Genomic DNA, 11,515 nt, shown 5'->3' with positions numbered 1-11,515 from the left:
AAGTATGTCTCCAGACCTAAAAGCTATTGAGCATTTGTGGGGCATCCTCAAATGGAAGGTGGAGGAGCGCAGGGTCTCTAACATCCACCAGCTCTGTGATGTCTTCATGGAGAAGTGAAAGAGGACTCCAGTGGCAACCTGTGAAGCTCTGGTGAACTCCATGCCAAAGAGGGTTAAGGCAGTGCTGGGAAATTATTGGTGGCCCCACAAAATATTGACACTTTGGGCCCTGGGCCCAATTTGGTCATTTGCACTTGGGGTGTACTCACTTTTGTTGCCAGTGGTTTAGACATTAATGGCTGCGTGTTGAGTTATTTTGAGGAGACAGCAAATTTACACTGTTATACACGCTGTACACTCACTACTTTACATTGTAGCAAAGTGTAATTTCTTCGGTGTTGTCAAATGAAAAGATATAATAAAATATTTACAGAAATGTAGGGGTGTACTCAGTTTTGTGAGATACTGTGCAGATAGAACCTCTGACTAGGCCCTAGCTTCAAAATAATTGCTTCCAGGGACAGTGTTTCTGGCTGCACACAGCTAATAAAGCCATCACATTTTTGTACATGTCAATAGAATCTCCTTGAGATTATCAGAAAATTCTCCTCATGTACCAAATATTTAGCACACGATGACTGATGAAAGAGACAAGATCAGACAAAAGATTTTTTAAAATTTTTTTACTTCTTATTCACAGGCGAGAAGGTAAAATAATGTAACTTTTTTTTTTCTCTTTTCAGTTAAACAAATAAAAGGAACAAAATATATATATAAAAGAAAAAAAAACTAGAATGTAAACACAGAACTTTAATACAATTCTGTTAAATATTTTCTAAAAAAAAGTTACCTATTTCAGGTACTTAATTCAGCTGTATGAGTGGCAGTTAAAGGAGTGCTCCACTCAAAACAATTACTTTAGTATGGCTGGATAGTGATTAGGGCATACCTGTGTGACATCATGATAACCTTTTGATTCCCGCGGCCAGCTTTATATATTTTATATTTATATATAGTTAGAAATCTGACAAGATTGAAGGCCCACTAAAATGAAAAATATTGTAAATATCGTATACTGATAATTAGTTGGAGGTTATACCTGCAATAGTAGTAAATTTTTTAATTTTTTTTTAATTTCACAGGGCTTTATTATATTTTTCTCCACATTTACAGGAAGGACAAGCTGTCCAGCAAATGTTACAGTTAAATGGGTTAGGGAAAACCATATACCACTGCTAGGGGTGCTTGAAATGGACAAGCTTTATTGACAGTACTGTATATGGTTTAAACCTTTTTTTCTCAGAAAGATAAAGAACTGGAAAAGCACTTCATTTGTTTGTGGCTTAATTATAATTCTTTTAAAACTACAGATTACCTTGTCCACATGGTGACAACGCTGCATGTGTAATTTAACTGCAGAGCAAACAGTTTTTTTTTTTGTCACCCTTTTAAAGGATATGAAAAAAATAATGGATCTATAGGATCACCAAGTAATAAAACTACCTTACATAGGGGAATAAAAGAAAACCGAAAACTGCTTTGTTAATGTGAGTGACAGGCTGCATAACTTTTTGTGTCATTTTTTTTTTTCTCCATAGTTTTGCTTTAGTGTATATATTATAAATGTAGATTAGTATTTAAAAAAAAAAATCTATAGTTTTATTATATATTTACACAGGGGCTGAATTTGACCATTACAAATACAATTTGAGCTTCCTACTTAATACCGTACTGACGCGCTTTACTTATTCTCTTCAATCTCTTGCCTCAGTTCAAGTCTATAGGCAGAGCAGTGGCAAAAGACTCACTGGTTGTTTCGCTGAGCAATCTACTGAGAAGCTTATGCAGTCTGAAAAACAATACGTTCTTTATGTGCAATAGGGTTTTCTACAGAAGTGGTTCAGCAAAGATACAGTCTGTACTGTCTGTTGTAAAGATAGTGGAAAACTATGATATAGCAAGCATATAAAAAGGTGAGTCTTATGTCAATTGCTACTTATAGATACACTCAGTAAATAAAATGTAGAATTCCCAAAATAATTGTTCTTCAAGGAGAACCAGCTTCAAGGAGAACCAGCTTAACAACTTGGCTTATGCCCGAATTAATTATAATAAATATTAATTTATTATCGAAGGTCTAAAATCTAAACCCAAACATCAAATAATTGTTAACATGCTGAAATAATATTCAAAGATATTTTTAATCATTTGTTCCAGCACTTCCTGGTATGGCGTGACAACTGATTCCCATTTTCTTTTGTGTGCAATCCTTTTAAAAGTGCTTTAGCAAACTGAAGTTGACCATATACTACTGGAATCTTGGCCTGTTCCTACTGTACTAGATAAAATTTGCTTGGTAGGTGGCCCTGATGGCCAATTTCCCGCTGACTGAAAAATCAAGAGCCAGGCAGGAAACTGTTGGCCAAAAAGTGGTTGGATCCATTGTCAAAAAAATATACTGGTAATTAGTATTACTATTTTATTACTATTATTTTATTACTATTATTTTATTACTATTCTGATGGTATAAAATGAAAGTATATGCTGGGGCTATGGATCTGCATTCATTTTATAGGATTTTTATTGCATGTATATTAAAACCCCTTAGATATGACAGCTGCTACCTGTTTCAACCTCTAGACCTCAATGCTTATACTTCGCTCCTTGAGTGTATAAAAAGACTCCATAGCTGGCCATAGAAGGTGTGATTTTCTTTCCTGCAATCACAGGTTTCAGGAAAGAAAACTGCTCCATTCTCACATCAACACAGCCAGTGTAGATGGGGGGAATCTCTCTCGCTGAGCTATTGTGTTCTCCTGGCGGGGGTGGGCGCGAGGAACCATCCCAGCCAGGAGAACACACAGTGAATAATGCTAGCGTACATAGCTGTTGGCACTAATCGCAAGAAAAATCTGATAGGCTAGTTGTACCCAAGTTGATCGATCAAGTTGGGTACAATCAGCCTGCCCACATATGCTTCGAATCTCTCTAGTACAAGGATTCCATAGTTAAGAGGAATGTAAAAACAACTATGTGGCTCTGTTATTTGAAGTACACAGTTATGCACGCTCGGGACCTAGAAGATCTTATCCACATGAGGTTAAGCTGTTTGCACATTATCAAATGCTAACCACGGGAAATGCTGACCATACACTGTTCAAATTTCAGTGGGTTTCTGAGGAACCAGGCAAAACTCAATTTGTGCATGGCTCTGTCAGCACTCTTCAACCCTTCAATTAAACAATCAAAGGAGCTGAGCAGAAAATTGTCACCGGAACTGCCTCTGCATCAGATGCAGCCACTGTTGGAGTATTCTGACAGCTGCTGGCTCTCAGAATACAAGAGCCTAAGCAGGAAATTCATCTATCCATGTTATAGAGCATGAATGGAGGAATCTGTCAGCTTGCAGATTGAATGAAACAGATCTGTGCATATAACCACATGGTTCGAATCTCAGCTGGTTCAGCAGGAGCGGCCGAGATTTGAATTGTGTATGGGCAGGCTGAATGTACCAAGTCCAAGATGATCGAATGCCAGGTTTTACCTGTGATTATGACTAGCAGCTGCAATGGCCGCTAACAATAATCAGTGTCTTCTGCCGGCGAGGACAGCTTCCCCCACCGGAAAAAGACAGTGATTATTGCTAGCAGCCATAGCCGTGGTTGCAGGAAAGAAATTTGCTCCGTGTATGGCCAGCCTCAATCTCTGTTCAAGAGTTTTCCTAAGATAAAGCAAAGCTAATCAGGGAAGCCAATTTAAATCTTTTAAAATTAGGAATGCACAATGAATGTGAAAAATCTTGCATGAGCTCAGTTGTGATTGGTTCTCTTTGGGATCTCTTGTGATGTGATCTTAAGTTTATCATACATGTTACAATCTGGCTGTATAATATCCTTAAGATATAACCAGCACAATCTATTATGAAAACCTACCTAAACTATGTAATCAGACAAGCCGTCATACTACATAATGAGATTTTAATGTTTGTGGGGAGCTTAAAATTTCCTCCTGTTGTTTTTCTCATTAGTTACATGGTAGCATCAAATCTTCCTTCAAAAACTCTGATCAATGCAGTGCCTGGGATGGGGGTAGTTGGGCTGATGATGGACAGTAGGACTCAGTAGGTAAGTATCTGAACACAGCAAGCTGCCTAATCACCCTCCGCTACATAGTAAATTTTGAGCATCACACGGAGTTTTCCTTTATGGGGATAAAGTTGCTCAGATCATTGTCCACTCAAGCAAAATAAACCGATCGTTAACATGTACTGTAGAAGTTGACAAATTGGCAAGATAGTCTTCAAGCAGATGAGATTACCACAACACTGTACAGCGTCACAATAAATAGATTGATCAAACAAATTCCCAGTAACCACACTGACCAAAAGCCGGTAACAACCTGGAAATGTCTGTTTTACATCATAAAAATACTTAAAAGTTGGGCCAAACCAATATGAAGCTATTAATACCGCCCTGCTTTCACCAGACTTCATCAGACCTTGGCGATGATGCCAAAAAGTGGAATTTGTCACCACAGATGGTGACAGAAGTGGAAGTCAGGCCACACCTCTTTACATGGCTACATCCTGTACAGTCCTGCTGCTTCTATAGCATCATGTAGGTGTATTGTGAAAACAGGACGAACATGCACCACAACGTTACGGGATTTGTCGATATCGTCCGGAGTGTGGTCTGTGCTACGCCCCTCTCAGCAGGTGGTGGCCAGTGATTGGTGAATAGGAGGCTGGAAGCACCGTACGTGTTCTACTGTGGAACTGTCACTCTCTACAGCTTTCATATATTTGTTGAGGACTGCAAAGATCTCGTTGTTCAGGATCTGATACTTCCGGATGCGATCTGCCATTTTCTTCAAAGGCTGGAGGGTTAGTCAGAAACAGAATAGCTGGTTAGTGAATGCAAAGACTTAAGAGACCATAAACAACAACGTCAGTGAAGAAAATCCTTTGGCAAACTGGAAATGCTATCCAAGGAGTACTACTGCCATACTACCATCAGAAAGTCCATTAAAACTAACTTGAGTCCATGCCACAGCTCTGCTCTCTGCAAAGGCTATGTGTATCCCAGATGTTATATCACTGCTACTTTAGAAGGGATTTTCTGGGTTACAATGGCACTGAGTGCCCACAAAGTGGATTTCAAACCCACTGTGGCTATTGAGCTATATGTTTAACCACTTAAGCCCCCGGTGGATTTGGCTGCTCAAAGACCAGGGCCTATTTTGCGATTCGGCACTGCGTGAATTTAGTGGACAATTGCACGGTCGTGCAAATTAAATTGACGTCCTTTTTTTCCCACAAACAGAGCTTTCTTTTGGTGGTATTTGATCACCTGTGCGATTTTTACTTTTTGCGCTATAAACAAAAATTTTTTTTACACTTTTGGGGGTACCGGTGACATTACTATAGTAATCAGTGCTATAAATATGCACTGTTTCTGTAAAAATGACACTGGCAGGGAAGGGGTTAATTTTACTGGTGATCAGTGGGTTAAATGTATCCCTAGGGGCTTGATTCTAGCTGTGGTGGGGCGTGGCTTGTGATGTAACCACAGAGATATACGATCCTACATAGCAGGATTGTATAGTCTCTGCAGTTACTTCAGGGAGAATGACAGGCGGCTTTGTTTACATTAGCCGCCTGCCTTTCTCCCTCTCCAGCGGGAGATCGCGAGTGACCGGCGGACATCGCGCGGGGATGTTAGTGAACGAGCGGGGGCTATAAAATAAAATTTTTACTTTTTTCTATTTTTTTATTCAAATAAATATAAATGATTAAATATGAATATTTTTCCATATCATTTTCAACCAGTACCTAGTGCATTAGGCTATATTCCCCTTTTACCAGGTTGACTGAATAATCTAAATGTGTGCTAGAAGGGAAAGATACTTCCTTCTCTGTAGCTATGGGATTCCCATTGGACAGTCAGAAAGTGAAAAAACAGTGTCAAGCTTCCTATTTGGAAAGGGCTGCAAAATCCAGCCATAGGCGAGCCCAGTACTAATGTTAATGTAAAATAAATATATATATATATATATATATATATATAAGATATCTAACCCTACAGGTACTCTTTCATCTATGAGGTCCCATAGATTCCGCCTTTAATGCCAGTATGTCTGGTCAGTCAATGATACTCACAACATTTTTTATGATTTCATCTTTCCCGTCCTGTCTTTGGACTTTCAGGAGATGATAGCAAAAGTCAAAGAGGTCAAAACGACGCTGCTGTCCCAGAAGCACAATAATGGCACAACCTGCCCAGTTCAAGCCGTCTCCGAAGCACTGCCTGTAGGGGGAAGCAAGAGACAAGACACAAAATTACCAAGAGAAGAGAGCTTGTAAAGGGCCATACACACTATACGATTTTCTGAAGACTTTTTCCTTCAGATTTACCTTTTCTATGTAGTGCAAGGGCCTGCCAGATTGCATACAAATTGAATGTGTTTAGGTTTGACCTCATATTATCTGGTTTTGGTAAGTCTAAAGGAAAAGGTTTTCAGAAAATCTTATAGTGTGTATGGCCCATTAGAAGCTTGTTATTAACGGTATATAGAAAACTTCAGCTTACACCTAACTAGCCCTAAAATTGTCCTCTACCCCCTCCCAACAACTATGCTAACTAACCCGTGAAAGATGTATATACTCCTCTGTGTCAGCCAGCAGCAGTTGTAGGGGAAAGGAGAAATGGCCTAGACAATGGCTAGTAAAGCCTGGAGCAGTGATGTCCCCCATAAGCTTCAATGGCCCAGACTTTGTCTCCTTTCCCCTGCAGCCACTCTACCTGAGACACGGGGACCGGTAGTTAGGTGTAAGCTGGAATTCCCCTTTAAATGTTTCTGTTTTGATTGTATTTTTAGAAATATTTAAAGGAGAAATATGGCCAAAGCTTTTTTGGCCATACTTCTATGGATCACAGGAGTGCAGTTCGTTCTGCACTTGTGTGACCTGTTTTCAGCCAACAGCGGGCGAAGGCCTGCTGCCAGCTGATGTCACTCAGCTGATCTAGGCTGAGGAAAGATTCCAACTTTACAGTGAGGGATCCACCCACATGCCTGGATTGGCAGCTGGCTCAGCCTCTGAGCTGTGCCGGTGGAAAATTAAGCCAGCTGCTCCCTCCCTTTCCCAGCCCAGTGCTCCAGTGAGCCCTGGAGGGACAGAGTAGAGAGCCGTTGACTGCCAGTCACAGCTCTCTGTTTAGAGCGGAGGGGAAGAACTGGGTGATCAGCGGTGTTCGATCGCTCAGTTCTCACTCCAGAGGCAGCGGGGGACAGATGCAGCATCGGATCAATGCTTCAATGCTGCTCCCACCTAGGTGAGTATAACGTTTTTTTTTTTTTTTAAACGCCATACTTCTCTTTGATTCTGGCTACAATGTTAAAGAGACAAGACAACCCACTAGTGAGCAGCAGTTTTCAGGGAGATAACAAGTACTCACTCTGCAGTAAATTCATTGGTCCCCACCGGAATAGAGTAAACAAACTGCATGGCACTCCAGAGTCGATGAAACTCCACACACTCATCCACATGCATCACTCCATTGGTGGGGGGAGGACCACGCCAGATGGGGTCCTGCAGGTAGCTGCGGATTCGGGTCAGGATGACTTCAAACATGGAGAGACCACAGCACAGGCGTTCCTTGGTCAAAAGATCTCCCTCCCGGGCTATAGCAATTTGCTAAAAATAAATAGGAGAATTACCAAAATATTGTGTTACCTTTTATATTATGTTACACTATTGAGTCTAAAATTAACTGAGAATATACATATTCTTTTTTGCACTGCTCCCTTCTAGGCAAACAACCAGGGTGATTATACTATGGCTTCCTAGCTTCAGCTTCGCTACTTCCTAGTTCACATCCTGCAACCTGGACAGAGTTGACCACTGCAGACACACTGTCCCATGAGCAGGCTGTGGGCTGAGAGATAACATGCTGCCCCCGCTAAACCACTAAAATAGAGTGTTCATTTGCCTGCCTGTGTGGTAGAGGTATGCAAATCACAAAACTGGCTGAACCAGGCCAACGGGTAGACATATACAGTACGTATGTAATTTAAGGGTGTATTTAGCTGTCTGCCTGGAGTCTTGCTTTAAATTAAAAGCTGGTTTCCGACATCTCTGTGTAGCAACTTTGATTCTTCTCTCTGCAATGCCTTTCAAGCAAGAATGGGTCATTTTTTCTGGGGATAACACTGGTTTGTTACATTACATCGACGCAAACTCTGCTCCTATATACTTTGTTTCTAAATACACAATAATTATTGCCAACTAGATCTCAGCTGTCCTTGTGTCTCCCCTTGCTGCCCTCACTAGGAGATTTTTAGCCTTGGGTTATGACACATATGTTGCACAAATGGGGGTTGATTTACTAAAGGCAAATAGACTGTGCACTTTGCAAAGGGCAGTTGCACTCTGCAAGTTTCTCCAGAGCTTAGTAAATGAGGCCAGGCTTCACTTCCCAATCGAATGCAAAGAAAAAAAAAAATGCATTTTTTGCCTGCACATGATTGGATGATGGAAGTCAGCAGAGCTTCTGCACATTTACTAGGCTCTGAAGCAACTGCACTTTGCAAAGTGCACAATCTATTTGCCTTTAGTAAATCAACCCCCATGTTTCTTATATAATTTAAGTGAACATAATTGCAAAAGATAAATTGGCATTGTTTTTGCACTGGGATATGTTTTCTTATATTATAGCTAATACCATTAGTATTACCTTTCTAGTTCACCTCTGAGCTCCTAATGAAGCTGATCACAAAACACACTGAACAAAGCCGACTCTACACTACTGCTTGAACCAGTTATATTTACATGTGAATAAATGCTCTGGATCCATGGTAGTTGCGTCACAATTGTCACAATTGTTTAATTTGTATACACTATATTACAAAAAGTATTGAGACTCCTGCCTTTACACGCACATGAACTTTAATGGTGTCCCAGTCTTTGTCCGTAGGGTTTAATATTGAGTTGGCTCACCCTCTGCAGCTATAAAAGCTTCAACTCTTCTGGGAAGGCTGTCCACAAGGTTTTGGAGTGTGTCTATGGGAATGTTTGACCATTCTTCCAGAAGCACATTTGTGAGGTCAGGCACTGATGTGGATGAAAAGGCCTGGCTCGCAGTCTCCACTCTAATTCATCCCAAAAGTGTTGAGGTCAGGACTCTGTGCAGGCCAATCAAGTTCCTCCATCCCAAACTCGTTCATCCATGTCTTTATGGACCTTGCTTTGTGCACTGGTGCGCAGTCATGTTGGAACAGGAAGGGCCATCCCCAAACTGTTCCCACAAAGTAAGAAGCATGAAATTGTCCAAAATGTCTTGGTATGCTGATGCCTTGGGAATTCCCTTTACTGGAACTAAGGGGCCAAGCCCAACCCCTGAAAAACAACCCCACACCATAACCCCCCTCCAGCAAATGATTTGGACCAGTGCACAAAACAAGGTCCATAACGACATGGATGAGCGAGTTTGGAGTGGAGTAACTTGACTGGCCTGCACAGCTGACCTCAACCCGATAGAACATCTTTGGGATAAATAAGAGCAAAGACTGCAAGCCAGGCCTTCTCGTCCAACACCAGTGCCTGACCTCACAAATACGCTTCTAGAAGAATGGCCAAACATTCCCATAGACACACTCCTAAACCTTGTGGACAGCCTTCCCAGAAGAGTTGAAGCTATCATAGCTGCAAAGGGTGGGCCAATTTAATATTGAACCCTACGGACTAAGACTGGGATGCCATTAAAGTTCATGGGCATGTAAAGGAAGGTGTCCCAATACTTTTAGTAATATAGTGTGTGTGTGTGTGTGTGTATGTATATATATATATATATATATATATACACATACAAATACTTACTAAGTAGAGAGTGCTAGGTGCTGGCTGTCAGAGGTAGTGATACTGTATATGGCTAATTAACTGATGCTGTATATTCATTTATGTGGCATTCATTTTTAATGGTTTTCCTTTCTTTTACCATCTGTGCATAATAAAATATTGGTTTTGATATAATCAATAGACAGTTATATTGGGCACACTCATAATCCAATTTATCTGATTGATTTATTATCTTGACATTAAACCTACACATACAGGAGAAGATTTCTTTTTTAATTAAATGAAGGTTTTAGACAGACTTAAAAGACAGTCTGACCATTCACAGACTGGAAACAGCCATATTAGATTACCAGATTACCTAAACACCATGTATTTTAAAAAGTCTAATGATAATATCATGTTCCCTCTGGACATTCCCTTATGTAGAATACAACTATATATATGATGGGTCTGAGAAAGAATAACACCTATGTCGTTGTGAAAGGAGCACGGACATAGACTGTAGCACAAAAATTTAGTTCCCTGTGTACCATGTGATAAGAATGCAGCTCAAGGTCATATGAAACTTTATGGTGGCCCCTAGGCAGTCAAAACCTTGGGGCCCCCCTTGCAGGTTTCTCGTACACACACTCTAGTGGGATAACATTGAACTAAGTAGTGTGCACAAGGGCCACTAGATGGAGATAACCATAACTATTGTAGATTACACATGGCGTAGGTTGCGCCAAAATCTTTTACAAACTGACAAGCTGAAAGAAGATGAGCTTTTCAGAGACAAGCTTGATTGTGAACCTGATATCTATGGTTTATGTAGTTTACGTTTTTATTGGCTTAAAGAGGTTGTAATCCTAAAAAAAAAAAATCATGCCCCTGTCTCTTTAAGACATGAGCTATAGCATAGTGCCTTTGCCTTGTCAATTGTCCCTTTCCATCTTCTGCAGAACCTGGCTGATCCTGCCTATTCCTGTCTTCCCCATTCTGAGCTGACCACGTTTATCATGGCTGCTGAGTCATGAAAATGTGGTCAGTTTACATGTCTCTGTCATCCAGCTCTCCTGTGCGTTTCTGCATCTCCCCCTCTCTCTCTCCCAGTCAGTTCCCTAGTCTGCAGTGTGCTTGAGAACACGTTCTCCTCCCTACCCCCCCCCCCTCTCCTCCAGCCCCCTCTCCCCCTCTCCTTCATTGAGCAACACTGTTTCCCTGAAGCTGCTCCTCCCTTTCCTCTTTGTTAAAGTTGCAGTGCCTCACACAGTGTTTAAGGCTCAGTACACTTGTCATGCGACTTGAGAGTTCAAAGTCGCATAACAAGTCACACCCCATTAACTGCAATGGAACCTTTCTAATCGGTGGGACTCAAGTCACAATGACTTAGAAAAGGGTTCCTGCACTACTTTGGGGTGACTTCATCACGACTTGCATTGACTTCAATTAATGAAGTCGCAAGCAAACCGCAATGAAGTCGCATGGCAAAGTCGCACCTTAAGTTGCGCAACTTTCCCGGTCACAGCAGTGTGAACCCAGCCTTATCGTAGGAGAGAGCAGCTAACAGTTCAGTATTACATACTTGCACATGGAAATAAATTTAACAGCTTAAAAAACGATATTTAGACACACAGGTTAACTAAACATTTTAAATACCAAATTAATTACTTCCGATTATGT

The 11,515-nt window shown here is 40.9% G+C and overlaps 1 protein-coding gene across 1 annotated transcript in view; it reads right to left on the bottom strand.

Annotated features, from left to right (window-relative positions):
• Positions 1-4,084: 4,084 nt before the first annotated feature.
• Positions 4,085-11,515, bottom strand: part of CYFIP2 (cytoplasmic FMR1 interacting protein 2) — a 145,234-nt gene continuing 137,803 nt past the window's right edge. The window contains exons 30-32 of the mRNA XM_082254618.1: positions 7,455-7,693; positions 6,158-6,305; positions 4,085-4,875 (exon numbers count right to left, since the gene is read on the bottom strand). Coding sequence (XP_082110744.1) covers positions 4,708-4,875; positions 6,158-6,305; positions 7,455-7,693 — 555 coding nt within the window. The 3' untranslated portion in view covers positions 4,085-4,707. The remainder of the gene's footprint in view (positions 4,876-6,157; positions 6,306-7,454; positions 7,694-11,515) is intronic.

The sequence above is a fragment of the Pelophylax lessonae genome (genome assembly GCF_965119305.1).
Source record: "Pelophylax lessonae genome assembly, chromosome: 4".
In the NCBI taxonomy this organism is placed as follows: Eukaryota; Metazoa; Chordata; class Amphibia; order Anura; family Ranidae; genus Pelophylax; species Pelophylax lessonae.
This window is presented reverse-complemented; position numbering and strand designations above follow the sequence as displayed.